Source organism: Temnothorax curvispinosus, unplaced genomic scaffold (genome assembly GCF_003070985.1).
Source record: "Temnothorax curvispinosus isolate PA1 unplaced genomic scaffold, ASM307098v1 QBEX01008959.1, whole genome shotgun sequence".
In the NCBI taxonomy this organism is placed as follows: domain Eukaryota; kingdom Metazoa; phylum Arthropoda; class Insecta; order Hymenoptera; family Formicidae; genus Temnothorax; species Temnothorax curvispinosus.
In genome coordinates this window covers 61,573-80,593 of record NW_020218739.1, presented here as the reverse complement: position 1 = coordinate 80,593, position 19,021 = coordinate 61,573, and the positions used below count along the sequence as shown (strand labels likewise).

The following is a 19,021-nucleotide window of genomic DNA, read 5'->3' as shown; positions in this document are numbered from 1 at the left end:
GAATTAAATTAAAAAATTACCTTATTAATTAGTGTTTCTAATATTTAAGATAAAATAAAATAAAACTTTAAATTAAAAATGAAATAAAATTAAATAATCTATTCTGTACAATTTCTTCAGAATTAAGATGTTAAATGAAGGACGCGTCGTTAAGATTTCGAAGTTTTGTTCAAGAATCTTTAGGAGATCCGTTACGTATTCAAGACTATTTAGGCAGGCCGTTTTCAGGTGAAATATTTGGGGTCCCATGATGCAAGAGGTCTCTGGGGCATCAAGCACACGAGAAGACCCGTCGATAATATGGTCTCGGCCGCAAAAGCTTTGCCGACTAACACAATGCTTCCTCTTATAAAACTGGTAGTTTCCCAGGAGGGAGTTGCCTTGCTGCCGCTGGACAAGAGGAAGCAGGATGCAAATTTATCCAGAATGTATCCTATTGAGACGATCTCCTACGGAGTACAGGATCTCGTTTACACCAGGGTTTTTTCTATGATCGTCGTTCGTGAGACGGAGAACTTCAGGAGAATGTCACCGTTCGAATGTCACGGTTTCGTTTGCGAATCGAAGTACTACGCGAGGCAATTGACATACGCCCTTGCTGCAGCTTTTGAGAATTATTCTAAAGCCGTAAAGGCTCAGGAGAAGCTGACCGGAATCACCACGAACAACACCGCCAGAAAGAGATTTGCGATCGACCTGAGGAGTCCCGAGGAAATCGAAGCGGACCTTACGATGGACTCCGAAGCGTAACTTCCAAAATCTATTGTTATTTATTAGATTAAGTTATAGATTAAGACATAAATAGATATAAAGTTTTAATTAGAAAAATTTAAGAAAAGGGAAAATTTTTTAGAAGGGATTTGCACGAAGAAATAAAAAAGCTTGAAAGTGATGAATTTGCGTATATTTCGAAAACTTACTTCGAAATATACGATTTCGTATTCTATATAATGCGATGTAAATTAGATTATTATTATATACCTTAAATAATATATTTTTTAAAAGGACAATACAGGGTAGAAAGTGTAGTTTTACAATTAGATTTTCAAAAGTTATCATCGCATTTTTGTCACGACAAAGAGATTTATTTATATATTCAATCAGAGACTTTTAATTCTCTAGATATTTCATAGTTTTGTTTAAAATTAAAGTTAGAGAAATATATTTTTTTTACAATGGAATAATTACTCTGACATAAAAAGAAAATTTAACATATTTTGTTTGTATGGAAATAGATTAATTGGAATGCATTTAGTAAACATACATGCTATATAAATAATAAAATTGATACATAAGTTTATGTAAATAGTTGCAGATACAATTATATATTACTCGATATTACACTATTTACTAGTAAATAATTATTTACTAGTAAATAAATATTTTTTTTTATTAATATCGCGGATGCAGCATATTTTATGTCATATTTCTGAAAAGAGACAATTTTCCATCTCATAGAGATATGCATATGAAATATACATAGTTCCTTTTTAATACAAATCGATGATTTCGATTCATTTATTTAATATTCAAAATTGCATCTGTGTATGCGTTACGAATTGGTGCGGCAATTCGAAAATGAAAAACATATTCATCATCTGAGTGTTGTTATATAAATATGTGTGTTTGTATAATTGTTGTTTGTTTTATTATTTTATCGGCATTACGAAAAGTTAAATAGGTCTCGACTATCCGAGACATGATAGCTAGTTATCCAAAGATATCGAATAGAAAAACGATGAAACGCAAGAGTTGTGGATGATATTTCACGCGTCGCGACTTGTGCGATTTCATGAAAATTTTATGATGATTGACGAATCGGACGATGGTTTTGGATCTATTTCTAGCTGTCTTACGTGTGCATGTATGTTTCTAGTTTAAGTTTATTACTCTATGTCTAAATCTATCATCTAATCATAACATTAACGAAACCTATAATAGTAACAGAGAATTTATTGTTATTTAATGCATTTTTTATATTTTTTTAAGTTGTTTTATATTAAGTTCATGAAAGACCAATATCGATACATATCAATTGTTGTAAATAGTTAGATTTGCCAACAACACCTCTTTATTGTCGTGTATATATTGCTCATCTAATAAGTTCTTATTTTGATTTTTTTTCTTCACGTTTGCAAGATTATCGCGACACGATGTTTACACATTTTAGGCTTGGGACAATCGTGTAAAGTTTCTCCTTGTATCGTGCGCTTTAGCAGTTAGCTAATCAGTATTAGATGTATATTTCGCCTGTACTTATATATTATTAGTCATAAACAATATTTACATGATTTTTACCTCAACGTATTGTATAATACCCTTCTTTAATAATAATTATTACACACATGTTGTGTTAACTTTTTCTTGGAATATATATCTAAATGAATGCAACAAGTGAAAAGAAATTGTCACTGTGAAAAGAAATTCAACTTTCCTCCCAGTATCTTTTATTTTATTCGATGAATAATATTAATTACATGTATGAACGTTTAGTATATTTTTGCACATAGTTACGTAATATACGATTTGTATTTTATTCGTATTTTATTAGTACTGTACAGAGTTTTATTTTACACACATCGTAATTATGTGAAATGATATATTTTACATTGTAAAATAATTGTGTGACAATAATTTAAATTTTAGTTCTACGCATTATCTGCCATTATGAAGGTTCTTACGAGATAAGTTTATAAGGGATAAGCGATTAACTTAAACTCTAAATGAGCGTTTAGTCATCCTTGACCGGGGCAAGCTAAAATTTCTTTTATACTTTAATTGAGTTTGGCTAATCATAATAGTCATCACATTTTATAACGCTATTTTTTTTTAATAAGCCGATTAAAAAACGTCAACTTTTAATAAAGCTGAAGTAACTTCTCTCGATTTAGCAATCTCGAAGTTTTCGGGGATGACTTTTTCGACAACGTTTCCACTTCAGGTTTCAAAATCTTCGTCGCATTTTTCTTCCCTCGGTCCTGATCTGCCTCTTCCTCCTCCTCCACTTCTTTTCCAATGTTCTCGTTTAGAGAGTAATATTTTTCCGATTCCTCGCATGGTATCGAGCTTTCCGTTTGTGTGCATACGAATGTCGCCTGTAAGTAAATCAGAATATTATATCTCTGATTTAAACCAAGCAAAAAATAAATTGTCACTGTATTTAATATCAAAGCATCCCTTAATATTTTTTTGTTTCAAAAATACGTTGACATACAGAGTCAAATGTTATCGTATGAAATATTAGTTCACCTGATTGAAAACTGTTTCGGCGGGACAAATGAAGCTCCATCTAATCGAGCTCCTTGTTTGCGGCATGCACACGTGAAACACTTGGCACTCGTTCTCCATGTCGGCATAATAACCGTAAATTCTGTCCTTGCACGAAAATGTATCGACGATATTCTCGCGAATAAGCGTTGCGTTGTCGGGAAGCAGCAAGGCACCAGTTTTAGATTGCTGGAAAATTTGATTGAAAAATTCGATTATCATGAATCGCGCACGCGATAATCCGTGAAGCATTCGCCGGTGAAAAAGAATGTAGAAATATCGACGTCTCTAAGGACCTTGAATACTGGAGTAGGCCTCTTGGATTTCGGCTGTTGAGGCAAACTCAGAGCTATCGCGAGTAGACCGAGAAGTAACGCGGCGACGAGCTTCTCTCGCGTCATGATTTTAATGAGATATCGCGGAATACGCGTGTCTTCCTATGTTATCTCCTCGAGCGCGCTGGTGGTCCTTTGTCACTGCGGTTGGTTCCTCGGTAAAGCTGACGTTTGATTGTAGTTTTGTGTTCGGGGATCTTGAGAAGACTGATGATGTGAATTTCGCAGAAGGGTGTTATATAGTGACCTGCGCGAAAAGATCTTGAATATTGTATGAATGGCCGATTCTCGGTACATTTGAATCAGTAAATCCATCACGTTTGGTCTGCCAATGACCATCGCCAGACGTCCACATCATCCTCGAAGGCCCGATGCAAATGCCGCTGCTTACGGCTTGATGATGTGCTCATTTGGCAATTTTTATTTATATTATACTTATAAACATAAAAAATACTTTGTTGCATGATCGGCGACTTTTTTGACGCAGGAAATCACACACATGATACTTGAAAGAACGTAACTTCTTATTAATTTATTAACTTTATTCGCTTATTTTCAATCTGCTGTTAAATTAATTGAGCATGGTAATTAAATTCTCGGGTACGGTTTGTCAATGCAGTGATTGCAAATAATGCATTCATGCGTTTGTATCAAAATTTCCGAAAATTTTCTCTGAATAATTGTGTCAAGCGTATTAGATGAAATGATTCTGTTTGCGAAACATTAACGACAATTGATAGTTTATCAAGACATTAACAGTCAGAGAGATCCTTCGACTGGAAAAGGATTATTTTCAAAAGGAGCCAAGTGCGCTGAATCGTCTATGAGGATGCCAAAGAGACGTGCAATTCGAAGGCCAGATATAAATTACATTCAGACTGACAAATGTGTCGAAATTCTTACGTGCTGGAGGTAAGTTCAAATTTCTGGCTTTTGATCGTAACTCTTTGATCTCATGGACTTGTTCTCTATATATCGTCGTTACCTATTTTATCCCCAAACGCGATACGTTAGTCCCATTCCATGATTGGCTGCGTTCCAATCGAAGACGGCCGGATGTCTTTCGCGCGAATTCGGCCATCGAAATTCGAGGGCAGCCCCGGCCGGGCTTTATCTTCGTTAAGGCCGCGTCGCCAGCAGCATTTCTTCGGGTTGTGAATACTTAATATCAACGAGATAAATGTATCCAATCACGAAATCACGCTTGCTTTTGGTTATCGACAATACGCATGAACAGATTAGTTTTCCTAGAGGAAATACACGGTAGTTCTTTAACAAAAAAGTTTTTTTATAGGCAAGATGTGACTTTATGTTTTCATTAATTTGTCAATGGGTAAAAAAAAATTCTATAGAAAAGTAAAAATAATAAATGTAGATTACGTCACAAAATCCAGATATTATCAATAGCGTTGTGTGCATCATAAGAAGAAACAATAAATTATTTCATATATAAATATAATTTTTTAAATAATTCTCTCTTCTTTTAATAATTAAATTAACAGACACTTTTATCTAAAATTTATTTACGTTATAAATAGCGTTTCTTTATTTTTTATTTTAAATTTACTAAAAAAAATGTCGGATACATGTTTCTTTCGTAAGAAACTTCTTCCTGCGGTTCATGGCGCATCGATGTGCCGCAATCGTTGCATAAATCTCGTGCGTTTATCATTGAAACGATCAGTAGCAAGGTGAAACACCCTGAAAGTATCGCCGCTTTTTAAGGATTCCAGTCGCATTATCCGTCATGCTATGACGAGGAATACAAAGATTTCGGGATGGTCCACCGGTGCGACTGAAGAAGGTCACGCGATTCGTGCATCAGAACCGCCAAAGTTTCTCTCCGTAACGACGAGATGATTTTTCCTTCGTCGATAAACGCAACCCCTGCAATCGTGTCTTAAAGAAATACACGCGAAAGAAATCGTATACTTGTATAATTTATTAACAAAAATTTTAGTACACGCTTCCGTAGAAATTAATTAACGGTAGCGATTAAAAATTATTATTGTCTTTTGCAAAAAAAAATTTAAAAAAAAAATTTTTTTTTACTATTATTATATAAACATTTAAAGAGAGAAAGAGAGAGAGAGAGAGAGAGGGGGGGGGGAAAGTCGTTAAACTAAGGTCTAAGGTTTGCTGAGTTTTTTTATAGAATGCAGTAAATTTTTTGTAGAGAAAATATAATTTTTTTCTGCTATTATTATATAAACATATATAGAGAGAAAGAAAGAGAGAGAGAGAGAGAGAGAGAGAGAGAGAGAGAGACGTTAAACTTAGGTCTAAGATTTGCTGAGTCACGATACGAGTAATAGCATGTTCTTTTAATTAAAATAGTTGATCCTAAGAAATCTCTTCGTAATGAGATATATAGAACAGGTACTCGTAAGTAACTTTGGTATGACTTAAGGCGATTAAAAAGTATTTTTATATATGATAATTAGAGGCCAGAGAAATCTCTCCGATCATCCATCATTAAAATGAAACTCAAGATGATCGTGTATCATCTCCCACTTATGCCGGCTCACGATGCAATAAATTAAATAAATAAATACTATACAATGTATAAATATCGATGTTGTGTCGCAAATATTTCCTTACTCTCAAGCCGGTATTCATAGTCGGTTCTTATATTTAAGACCGTCTTAAGTACAATCTGAAGATGTCATTAACCAATTACAAAGCCGTATTAGCATCTTAAGACATTACTTAAGCCGGTCTTAAAATAAGAACCGACTATGAATACCTGTCTAAGTTGTTAACTATATAAAATTAAAAGAACGATGAGACGATAATCATTTTGCGATGAAATTTGTATCATCGTTCGATTCTTCTTTGATGTTTCTTGCGCAAAAGGACCGTCTCCTCGGTCAAATTTATGCGATCTTGATGTCAGTCCTTGGGTATGTAAGCGCGGTAAGCAAGTTCCTGAGGCGTTTCGTTCGACGATCTTCCCCAATAACCATGCTCGTGATCATCGTGATCGTAGTGATGCTGATGCTGTGCATGCTCGTAGTAGATAACCTTGGAAGGATTATTCTTCTTGATCTCTATCCAGAACCTGGCGGCGTTCAGTATCAACGAGATGACAGCGATGATGAAGAACTTGAACTGGAAGTGGGTGCTTATCAGTTGCAGCAACAGGCTGAATTTCGCTTTCAGCAGCATCACCAATGCCAGAATTTTCTGCAAATGTTTCAGCTTCTTCTTGCTGAACTTCTTTTTCCTCGCCTCTTCTAAAAAAAATTGCAAGTATTATTATACGAATTTTCTGCGAGAAAATTTCCTTTTTGCGAGTCTGCGCGCAGAAAGGACTTTTGTAAAACGTGAAAGTGAATGATAATTGCAACTGTTGCGAAAGCGAATGTTGGAAATAACACTTTTTTTGTAAATGCGATAGTGGCATTTTAGCCAAAAATTGCTTTAAATAAATTCGGTGTGGACACAATCTTAATCGAAGCACGCAATCTTGCGAACGTAATGCAAGGATCTCCATGCAAGTTGACCTACAAACCTTAACCCGTATAGTGTATTTCGTTTGGCTTAAGCGCCATATAATCATCCGCAACCGGTACAACTTTCTTAAAAAGAGTCACACGGATCGCTTTCGCGAAATTTTCTCGCAATATAAAAAAAAATATCTCTTTCGTGTCCTAAAAATATCTCTTCCGGTCAAGGTGTCTGTGGAATGGATCCACTGATTCACGAAATGCCACTGATACCTCCTATCATTGATTCCACGCTTGCCCGTCGACGAAATGTTAAATAGATATGAATCATAGCGAATTAGCGTAATGCCCGTCGAATTATTCAATTTGTCGTCGGCAATTTACTCGGGAGTACCGTACAGTTTTTTGTACGCTCCAAAAGATAACGAAGATAATATATTTCCGGTACCGTTATCAGTCATCAGCTAAGATTTTATTTGCTTTTTTTTGGCAAATCTGACGATTAATATCTCGTTAGAGCGATTCTAATCAAACCGTGACGTTCTTTGTCCTACGAATTTAAAATTAACGTTCGCGGACCGACTCTTATTTTTTCCGCCCGTACGTATGATTCGTGTTTGTTGACTTTTGCTGGAAAAAATAGGCAAGAAAATGGCGAGTGATGCGATACCGTTACCGTCGACTTGCCTAAGTCGTGACATTAAATTAGCGTAAACTGCGTTACAACGTCGGCGACACGCGCACACGAGCACAATTGCGTGCAAAACATTTAAACAGCTCGCTAGTAACCCAGACGGGGACTTTGTGGGTCCGATCGTGCGTTAACTTGCGGTTTACTTTGCCTCTTTGAAACGTTAACTATAATGTTTACGTTTCCATTGACGCCCATGCAGTCGATGGTTAAACGTTGTGCAAACAACAGAAAGTTCGTTCACCTTTATGATCGCGATGCACGTTACCCGAATCCGCGAAACTCGCTCGCCTTGTCAATGCGATTTACTTTCCTACATTGATCTAAGGCCGGTATCCATAGTCGAATCTTATATTTAAGACCATCCTTAAGTACAATCTCAATCACAGAGCCGTATTAGCATTTTAAGACATTGCTTAAGACGGTCTTAAAATAAGAACCGACTATGAATACCGGCCTAAGATACAGTTAAACGTCGTTCATTCATAGATCCCATTCACTAACGTCGATACTATTTCTTTTTTTAGCGACTCCACTTCCGATTGAACGGTACCTCTGTTCACGATGTTGATTGATTTATAATTACGATACTTCATTGATAGCAGTTACTATTTGTGATATATTATTTATATAATATTATGATGTAATATTGTATCATAATATTACATCATGATATTAAAGTTGATCGTAAATGGAAATCGTAATCGTAAATTAATCGAAAAGTTAATTATCCTAGATAATATTTACACCAAAATTACTTTTCATGTACGTTTTTTCGTTTTACTTAAAAGTATTGACTACAATGGCTATATACGTTTCGGAAAAACTATTATAGGGAAACAAAGTACGTAATGGAGAAGAAAATCGGCACAGTAATTTTCAGGGCACTCAGATGAACCGACTTCCTGTCGTTACATCTCCAATAAAGGAAGCAGTTACGAGTTCGGAATGAGTTAACCGACTTTGTCCAACAGTGGCTCTCGGGAAACGCAGAAGAAAATACGACGTGCGTGGACGACCTTACACGTGTTCCACGTGCCGTCTCATCGCGATTAGAAATCTGAATCGCGAAATCGCCGATCTCGATCTACGACAGCTTAATTATGCTGACACACTACTCGGCCTTGTTTGTACAAAAGTGAGAAAGAGTTTATATTATTTTAGGATAAGTAGTAAAGAGTCACATCTTGTCGGACATCAGCGAAGCAACAATAAAAAAGAAAAAAAAAGAAATATCGAAATGAGCGATTGCATGGAAAGAAAGCGATTAATTCAGAAATTAATATGTCAATAAGAAATAGTAAGATATTAAAATTATCTCCCTTTCCATTGATGATATTGCTATTCTAATTTTCTGATTTCTAATTTTCACCTATATTGTCCTGAGCGTCGTCCTCTTCTACGATTTCTTCCGCACCATTCTCCTGCAGATCATCAACGACCTCAGCGATGATATTGCCAGCTTGTTCGACTACCGCGCTCATCGGCGGCTCGCTTTTCTTCCCGGTAATTTCCAACTCGATCTGGTCCAGGTCGCGGGCCAGTCTTGTCCTGAGGCAATTTCCCGCGTGGTCCGTGAACATACACTCCAGAATGCCGATGTCATCCTCCTTCGGCTTGTTCTCCTCCGCGCAATGAACGTACAGAGCGAGTCCGAGGACCAAGAAAACTGGCGCGATTATTCTCATGGTTGCCCGTCTTTTCCGCCGAATTTATATCGACCCTCACCGATCGAGGCGCACCGTTATCACCACCGAAAATCGCGCAATAGCTTCCCTGGTCGACTGGCTACCACGTCCGTCACCCTCTTGTGTTCCGTTTTTTTTTTCTCCGATCTTGACCGTCAACCGTAGCCTTGGACCGCGTGTCACAAGCTCGAAGTGGTTGTGGAGCGTGCGTGGTCGAACATATATGAGACTGGTGTCCCTTCCATCTCAACTTCCGCCAATAGTGGGTTTGGTTTCATATAAGTCTACCGGGTACCCCTCCACCGTGGTGGTCTTTTGTGGGCGCCACGACGAAACGTGCGGTATCGTCCCAGAGGGATTGCGGGTTCGCGATGTATTGAATGGAAACGAACTCGATAAAGTGGGATCTCTTCTATATGTCACTAATACATGGCAAATCATTCATGGAGTAACAACGAAATCACGACAACTTTCATTTTCATAGTAATATCTCACGAGACTTCTATTTCTCTTCTATTTTCGTATTTCTATTATCTAGTTCGTATCTTTTAATTTTGTCATCTGACTTTTATTTTTTTTAGACTAAAAGTAAATACAATAAAAATAACGCGAGTACAACATACAGCACCTGCTTTTTTAATTAGAAAAATTTATAAAATATTTTTTTGATTTTTTAGACGATCAAAAAATTGGACAGAATTCGAATTACATGTAGCAGCGATTTTAAAGTAGCGTACGAGCGACTTGGCACACGCGTTTAACAGTACGTAGACCGACGACAAAAATTCCACTTGATCGGCTACACGATGTTAACCCAATTCTGGCTTTTGTCATCGTTTCAAGAACAAAGAAATATCAAATCATAGTGAAATCGTTGCTTCGAAACACGTTTAAATCGCTAGTTACATATGTGTGTTTAATATAGCTCTTATTCTAATATACCCCGAACATTTTTTATCGCTCTATGTATTTTTATTTATCCCGTTTGATTTATTATTTCAAGTGCAATAATACTGTTTGTTTAAGTCCATTTCGCCTACAAGCCTTTCACTGGAAAGATTGAAATATCACTTAACGTTCGTTCGATCACCATAAGAATAGTAATCCGCTTTTTAGAAGTTCAAAGCCTCGTAGTCACGCGTGCCGGCGCGCGTGACAACTCGACTGTCACAACGTGTCACAATGGGGTTCTTGTGCCGTTAATTAACACGATCTCAGAACGTGTAGCCGTCGGTTTCGTGAATTATGCATCAATCATACGGGAATTTTTGCCTTACCTTTCACTGTACGATTACTACGTTCGCCCTTTCCGTATTTTGCTCGCGTCGCCTTTTAATCGTCAATTACACGATGTAATAGGCATAGTGGCGCGCGCGAATATCATTATGATAAGTTGCGCATACGTATATGGAACCTGTCATAATAAAACGAAATACAGCTTGTTCGCGTAAAGGTCTCGTCGCGCTGCCATTCAGTACGTTTGTTTTTAATAATTTAAATTTTTATTTTTTTCAGGAAAGAATCATCCTCTCTAATATCTGAAAGGACAACCGTGCAAACCAAGTGTAACATGCTATTGTAGAACAGAAATACTAACGTGGGCTTTACTATCGTTACCGTTATCTCGTTATTATTTATGTGACAGTTTTATCACGTATTTGCTACTCTCGAATATGAATTTCAAGTCAGTCTAGTAATGATCTCTAAAACATCTGGTCGACAAGTGCCAAATACTTGACCCTAATGTACATATAAACAACACTTTTATTACTACATTTGTGAACTGAAAGTAATGAACAATAGTATTTCTTCATTGAAAATTTAAAAAACGTGCAAATTTAATGATATTTTTAATTGTGGATTAGCCTGGCCACACAATTTTACTGGTCTGACTACATTTTTGCTCTTATACCGTTTTCATTCCCGTTAGAAATTAAAGGAAATTAAAGCCCACAAACCTATTTTTTACAGTCCTCATCAATGCTTTAAATAAATTGTGAGAAATTAAACGTAAATTTAAATAGATTTTTTATCGTAATATTTTTATTTATTTCGGATTTGTAATATAACTTAATCTAAATCATACTTGTATAAGTGCATATTATAGAAAAAGCCGTGTCCAAGAGACAATTAAAAAATGACGAATAAAATTTCATTTCCAAAAACAAATTATTTTATGATATTTTAGACGAGATCATCAAAATATTTATATTTTAAATTATTTTTATTTTATAGTGAATGATTCATTTTGTGATAAATTATTTTCGTGCTAATTGCGTGATAAATTATTTTATCCTTAATGACGATAAGTTTTCAAAATCGAAAGTTGTGAGTCTCTAGACGTAGCTCATGTTATTTAAATAAGTGTTAGCATATTTCGCATATTCAGATTAACAAATCTGGGTTAAAATAAAATCGGCATTACACGAAATCGCGAATTTACGACCAATACCAACGAAACGAGTATCCTTTGAGAGCATGCTCCTCGTCGGCCGCCTTCATCTGCGGAACGAACGTGATGTTGGGCTGATGCCCGAATTCGTTGGACAGATACCTCACCTGCGTGTCGATACCGTTTTCGTTTTGAGATCGATAGCTACCGTTCTTTCTTCCGTCGCGATAGCCGTCCTCGTGATGGCCGTGCGACGTTATCGTGTAGTTGAACTGATAGTACAGATCGTTCGCCATTTTTTCCAGAACTCGATCACTCACGGCGACTTTATTCGGACTGTCTTCCTCGGACAACAGCTTCTTTGCAGCCCGCACCATGCTTTTCGTAATGTTTTTCATGTCTTCTTTCTTGATATTCTTAGCAGACGTGTTGGCTGTAAAAGAGCGTGAATTTATAGTTATCTCATTCACTGCAAACAGACTCCTTTTTATCTTACCTGTCAATATCTTCATCATCTGCTTTAATATCGGATCCATCTTTTTCTGCGGCGGCGACTCTGTGACTATCTTGATAGGTTTTGGCTGATCGTCCTTATGCTTTATTGGTATTTTACAGCCGCCGCAGGCCTTCATCACGGCTTCGATTAATTTCTTCGCTGCTTCCGGCCTATCTTTAAATATCTCTTGCGCGTCCTCCACTTATTATGTTAAGACGAAACGTTTCAGATGTTTGAAATAACCAAAACACATAAAATTTAGATTTGTTACTTTAATAAAGATATAACTCACAACTTGTTATTTTCCGGTTCCTCTGTCTCGTGATAATAAAATCCCCATCTTTGTCGGTCTTATATCCAGTCTCATGATAAACACTATCAGCTGTGATGAAACCGTATTCCCCGGTAATAAGCCCCTCGGCATCTTAACAAAGAAATACACAAAAACACTTATAAGCACGTTATTTGAGAATTATGTAATTCATTTATCTATAATAATAAAAATCTTGCCCAACACTTCTTTCGATCGATATACCTTTCTTTTCGAATCTATGTTGAAAATCGACTATGTTGAAGGAGAACTCATAAGGCCTGTTAACGCTGTTATCGTCCGCGACCGTGCGATGTTGCGTGACCAGGTAGCACAGCAAGCACAGAAGATCGCCCCATCTCCTCTGTAATTGAAAATCGCGTCTGCTTTATCGCGTGATAACGTATATTTTCCTCCGTCGGCCTTGGATCCTCACCACGAAGGACGACATCCCTGACGAAGATCCCTGTGGCTTCGAGTTCACGCGACTGAATGATGGCACGAGCGAATCCTCCGAGCATGCAGCGGTGACGTAACTAACAAGAAAAATGTTCTCGTCCTCTCCGCGAATTATCTATTAAACGATCTAACGGAGAGAAGACAACGAGGGAGAAGAGAAAAGCGTGAAGGGGACAAGAAGGAAAAATCAGGAGGCCTTTGACGTTTTTCTCGATGGGCAGATGCTTTCACACATTTTGCATACTTGGCTGCGAGGTAATTGCGCCGGGGTTCATTAATGATCGTAGATCGTCGTGGATCGAATGTATCGTGGCTGTAAATTGCGTTCCGCGCTATAAGATATATTCATGTTGCTGTCTATGACATAACATTAAATTTTATCGACGTTTTTACTTGAGTTACGAGTGACACAAATTAGGAAAAGTGATAAATATTTATATACAAATTAAAGCTCTCAAGATATCAAAGAGATAAAATAAATATAAAAAGCAAGTAAAACGAGCGAACACCGATGGTGAAGCAAAAATTATATTGTATAGTAAGGTATAGTTATTTAAAATTACAGTTACAAATGTTTCGGTCTTAAAGTTTAGATTTTCTTCAGTATAGAAAATTATGAAATGCAGTTATAAGATAGTTATTGTGTGATTGGTTAGAACAAATACCGACGATAAATATTTATCTAAATTTTTCACGCAAGTCATTTAGTGCGGACATAGTACACTTCTTTGTTATTGTATTTAACACAACTTTCAGTTTTCTCAGATATTCCACTTTATCTTAAAAGTTGAACTTAACATTGTGAGAGAATAATTAACATTAATATTTATCAACAAAAAAAATTTAGGCTTTCTTTTTTACGTACGTAAATTTATTTAAATTTTATTAACTGTAAATTAATTAAAATTTATTACATAAAATTAATTTAAATTGTTACTGACACAGGTGACTTTCTGGTGGACATTAACAAGCTCGGGATGTGAAGACATTTACATCGATCACGATAAGCTTGTATTTATTAGATGACCTTTCGTTTTAGTTTCTCACACTTAACGCTGTCAGATCGATGGTTGTTTCTTGTTAAGAAACGAGCGCTCTTGGGAGTGCTGGACGATGCAGGATTATAATAAATTAATGCGCGTTCAATGCGCATAGGTCAACTAATCGGACACTGAATAATGTCAGCAGAATCTTGCATTTTTTAACGCCATTGTGCAAAGCGTATGACACATTCTAGGGAAATCTCGTTACAGCTAATTTGCTTCGATTAAAATAATCTGTTAAGAAAATCGTGAAATGTAGCTTCGATAAAATATCGAGGATTTTATTATTGGAGAAATTTATTTTCTTGTTTTTAAGTTTTCTGAGTTTTGCCTGTAAATTAGACAGTACGGTAAAATGAAGGTCAGGGCCGTTCGCGTCGATTCGGAAATTGTGCCTCGAAAATTTCATCTGAATATATATGACGTACTGGATTTGACAAGATTAGAAATCGCACGATTCGATCGAAAGTTAGCACCGTTATAAACTTCTGATCACGGTGAGCTATAATCTTGGAGACGAAGCCTGAACGTTGCGTAGTTAAAATTGCGCGTATTACAGTAAGACATGTAGAAAGTGTCAAATACCACTACAACTAAGTCGACGCGACATTTGCGAGAGAAAATTCTATTTTCGTGACAATTTGAAACTGTACAATTGATAGATATCAGATTCTTTATAGTCATGAAACTCAAACTCTTCGTGCCCAGTAAAATTTCTCCAGACCGACCTGATGTATTCGTCAATCGTTCGATTTTCCGTTGCAATCTGGAACAGGCTGGGTATTAGACACTCGTTCGTGGAATATCGAATTGTTGTAGAAGCGGCGATAGAGATCTAAATTCTTCCACGTAATGTTTAGGCGGTTCAAACAGTATTCGCGATAAGCGAACGTTTGATTCTTATTTGCTCGGGTATGCACTGTGCATCATGCATTTTGTAGTCCAGAAAACGGCCTGCCGATCTGATTTGTATTGCGATGAGGTGTCGATTTTCAACACGACGATCCTCGTGGCATACCAACAATGCCAATCGCTCGCGGAAGGTGGGTTTCTGGCACATATACGCATCAGGAATATCGACGTCTCGAAGATTCAGTTCGTCGTTACGAAGCTTCCGATATTTGCGTTACGATCAACTTGTATGTTCTTCTTATTCGCGTGTAAGAACGCCATTTGTGCTTCCGCTGTCGAGAGATTTTGTTTCCCGAGAAGCACAGTGGAATTCTAATTTCGATTTCGATGTCGAATTTACCGAGAGAGAAATGAGAAAACCTGAATGGATATGTCTGCACGCAAATGTGAGAATCTGGACCAAAATGCCGTTATGTGGAGGCCCGAAGTGGGTCAGTCCGCAGCCGACATCTTGATACCGTCACTCTGGTTAATACAAGCCAAAACGCGGACAGGTGAGTACGCAGCCGACGAGAGATCAATGATATATTTTCTCTTATTGCGAATCACATTGTTCACAAATAAAAATATATATATAACATATGTAGAAAATAATTTAATAATTTCTATATATAAGAACATGTAAATAACTTTAAAATTAATAAATTAATTTTGCACATTGAGCGTTACGAAACGAGCTCTCGATCGATATCACAGATGCCCCCCGTACTTTTGAGTGTATCGCTTTGGAAAATTGCTTCTGCATCACGAGAATATATTGTTCTCATTGTCACACTCGTACGCGTATTTTATCTACCGAACCATTCGTCCTCGTCGTCGGGTTGATCGTGATGTCTGTGACGATAGTGTGCGTGATGATGCGGTCGACGGACTACAACTTCCGAGTTTTGAGAGCTTCTGATCAAATTGTAGATCATTATTGCGATTGCTAATTGCGCCACCATGATACTCCTTAAAAGTGATATTTTAATGGTCGCTAGGGCGCCCGGTAGGGAGAGTATCTGGAAAAGAGACGGATTTTATCATTTCTTCTAGGGAGGAATGTTTAATGAAAACAGTAAATAAGAAACCTGCATAATAAATGGCGTCATCAGCATCATGTATCCCATTCTTTCTAATGGACTCTTCTTATCCTTGCTTCTTGCTTGCACTTCCGTCTCTAAAGAAGAGAAATCTTAATCTTCCTCAAAGGTAAAAAGTGCAGAGTAAATTTAAATTCTGTCAATACCTCGTAGTAGGTCGTGAACTCTCACATGAATATTAATTTCACTGTTCGCCAAGCAAAACTTGATTCCTGGGAAGATTTTCAAGCTTTGAGTTTTGCTGAGGCTGATTTGGGAATTGTTCCATCTTTCTTCAGCTTCAATTAACAGTTTTGACGATGTTACTAGCCAGATAATAATATGGCAAACGAAAACCTTTGCCCTATTCATGTCCTCGAATTTACAATGGATTTATATTATTGACTGAAATATATATATCGAGAATTATTTACAAATTTTCTTCCAAAATAGAAGATGTATTGCTGACGATTATATTTATTAAATTTATACACGATGTTGTTAAGATAAATTCTCAAAATAATAAATCTATATATTTTTTATAATTATCTGCAAAAACATTTGATAAATTTGATAAATTTAATAAAGATTTAAAGCTACTACCGTTAAATTATTTTACAAATTACTTAATATTTTTATAACTTACGTTATGTTTTTTTATGTTGTATGAAACATGAGATTATATGATGCTAGATATCATTTTCACGATAACTATGCATCTATATTACACTATTATGATGTGTCATCAGTGATACTCGTGACCCGCTCACAGTTAATTAAACGAACATTTCACTAACGTAGAAAAGATACCAAATGAAACTCTTTTAGAAACTTTTATTCGTCTGATCTTCTCTCCGATATACACTATATAACGCGTCGTTCTCCTGTTCGCTTGCCATGTAGACTGCACGATGTTACGCGAAGCGCAGTAGAGATATTTTACTTTTTTGTTTCATTCAGATACCCCACGCCAGGTTACCTTAGGCCGGGAAAACTGGGTCTCGTTTACCGGAGAAGGCTATTTACAGCGGAACAGACATAACATGAATATGGCTCGCTCAGTGGTCACTCGCTACAGCGGTCACTGGCCGCTCGTCGATAAATATATTAATTTTAGCAATCTAAGAATGGGGGATAAAAGATTTCTCTAAAAACATCTATTTCTAATAATATTTAATGCCTTATAAATATATCCTTATTGGTAACATGAGGTATGTGTGTAGTTAATTCTTAAATATAAATACTTTTCGTTTTGTACGGAAATGTAGTTCTACATTATACGCATTTCACATAACTATAGGTCAAATTAATATTTTATATATGATTGTTATTTGATGAACATGATAATAGAGATAAATGTATCTTTTTTAAATTCGCCATGCGATGTGCGTAGGACATTATCCAATTTGTTTACGTATTTTACGAAGGCACATCGTGTGGTACATCTCATATATAATATGTGTAATAAATATTATATTATGATAAATAAATTATCAATAAATAATTACATATTTATTGCGTTATAAAACGCTACTTGTATTTCCTTTAGAAAAGGAATTTCGCTCTTTATACTTTGCAAACTTATAATTATTATTATAAGTTAGGAAAATTCCTTTGGTATACCTGTATCTGCTTAATTTACAGTAAAATATGCGAAGAACTCGGTCACAGCGTAAAAAGACCTATTTTAAATTGACATTTTAATTCTTATTTTTCGCACGAATAAGTGCTTCCAAAAATAGCGTCTGAATAGCAATGCCATGGCAAATATTAATATCTACAGCCATAAAAAGTCAGATATTAATAATATTATTTGAATAAATTAATAAACGCAAGGAGACAAAAAATGTCTTAAAATCATACAAATAGTGTAGCTTCTATTGATGGCTATTACGTTTTGTTATGACCTTTTTTTGGTTAATGGCTTTTCAGTAAAAAATCTCCTGGTCGAAATATATGTAATTTATATGAATTTTATCCCTTATAGTAATAAGGCTCCTCATATGCAGGGGCACTCGCCCAACTTTGGTACATTTGTGGGTGACCATGGGGAAAAGCGCTGTGAACGTGTACGTGAACTGGTTGTTGTGATGGCCATGGTTGCGTTGTGTGGTAGCCGGAATGAAGTTTCGTCAGAAAGGTGCTCAGTTTAAGTACCAGCAATATGACTCCTGCAAATAGTGAAACGCAGGGATTAAAACTTCCGTTTCGTATATGTTAAGATAAGCCATGCACACATTTTACGGATTGGAAAATCTTATAAAACTTAATATATTCCAACGACAATAAATTTAACGGATGGATAAGTAAGTAAACCGGTTATCGAGCGAAATGAAAATTGTAATAATAAATTTTACGATTATGACTGTTACGACAGGATTTTGTTATTTACGATGATGAATAATAAGTAATTTATCAATCAACAAGAAATGAATAAAACATTTCTTTATGTCATATCATTTATCAATAATTATGAGAAATACTGGGATAAGTAAAAAGTTTCACGTGTGAATCTAACGCTCTTGAATACTGAACTCATATATTCAGTAAATGGGTCAGCAATATCACTTAATCATGTATGCAGGTTACGCCGTCCACAGGTAGCCACGAGACTGTTAAACATTTGTGTGGGTAACATTTTTCATTGCGTTATGAAAGTAACGGTGCTTACCTACAATAAGTCCCTTCGCTGTGAGCGCTATTATTACCATCATCATTGTCATCATCACTCCCATTTTATACATCATCGGCATCAGCATGAACTGAATTCTTTTGTGTCCAAAAGTGCGAGACTTTTCTTCAATTTCTGCATAATATATATCAATATTATTAACATTATTATTTATAATTTTAAAATGGATACATATTTTAAATAATTATATATATATATATATATATATATATATATATATATATAT

The 19,021-nt window shown here is 36.0% G+C and overlaps 4 protein-coding genes across 5 annotated transcripts in view; 1 reads left to right on the top strand and 3 right to left on the bottom strand.

The window, feature by feature from the left end:
- Positions 1-962, top strand: part of LOC112458480 — a 6,580-nt gene extending 5,618 nt beyond the window's left edge. The window contains exon 4 of the mRNA XM_025022126.1: positions 214-962. Coding sequence (XP_024877894.1) covers positions 214-750 — 537 coding nt within the window. The 3' untranslated portion in view covers positions 751-962. The remainder of the gene's footprint in view (positions 1-213) is intronic.
- A 1,635-nt stretch (positions 963-2,597) lies between these two features.
- On the bottom strand, positions 2,598-3,668 carry LOC112458478. Its single transcript, XM_025022125.1, has 3 exons — positions 3,564-3,668; positions 3,250-3,456; positions 2,598-3,095 (listed from the first exon to the last, which is right to left on the bottom strand). The coding sequence occupies exons 1-3, from the start codon at positions 3,666-3,668 to the stop codon at positions 2,859-2,861; spliced, it is 549 nt and encodes a 182-aa protein (XP_024877893.1). The 3' UTR covers positions 2,598-2,858.
- Positions 3,669-6,322: 2,654 nt separating this feature from the next.
- LOC112458509 lies at positions 6,323-9,607 on the bottom strand. Of its 2 annotated transcripts, none has more exons than XM_025022192.1 (2): positions 9,115-9,607; positions 6,323-6,838 (listed from the first exon to the last, which is right to left on the bottom strand). In XM_025022192.1, the coding sequence occupies exons 1-2, from the start codon at positions 9,428-9,430 to the stop codon at positions 6,495-6,497; spliced, it is 660 nt and encodes a 219-aa protein (XP_024877960.1). In that variant the 5' UTR covers positions 9,431-9,607; the 3' UTR covers positions 6,323-6,494. The 2 variants fall into 2 exon arrangements, with proteins under 2 accessions (XP_024877960.1, XP_024877961.1); XM_025022193.1 differs by having other exon boundaries at positions 6,323-6,835.
- A 2,065-nt stretch (positions 9,608-11,672) lies between these two features.
- LOC112458504 overlaps positions 11,673-19,021 on the bottom strand; it is an 8,597-nt gene continuing 1,248 nt past the window's right edge. Inside the window, 12 exon segments of the mRNA XM_025022174.1 lie at positions 11,673-12,255; positions 12,319-12,519; positions 12,611-12,742; positions 12,854-13,011; positions 13,319-13,350; positions 13,352-13,419; positions 15,839-16,043; positions 16,113-16,201; positions 16,271-16,494; positions 16,530-16,598; positions 18,100-18,274; positions 18,775-18,909. Of these exon segments, the coding sequence (XP_024877942.1) occupies positions 11,870-12,255; positions 12,319-12,519; positions 12,611-12,742; positions 12,854-13,011; positions 13,319-13,350; positions 13,352-13,419; positions 15,839-16,043; positions 16,113-16,201; positions 16,271-16,494; positions 16,530-16,598; positions 18,100-18,274; positions 18,775-18,909 (1,874 nt within the window). The 3' untranslated portion in view covers positions 11,673-11,869.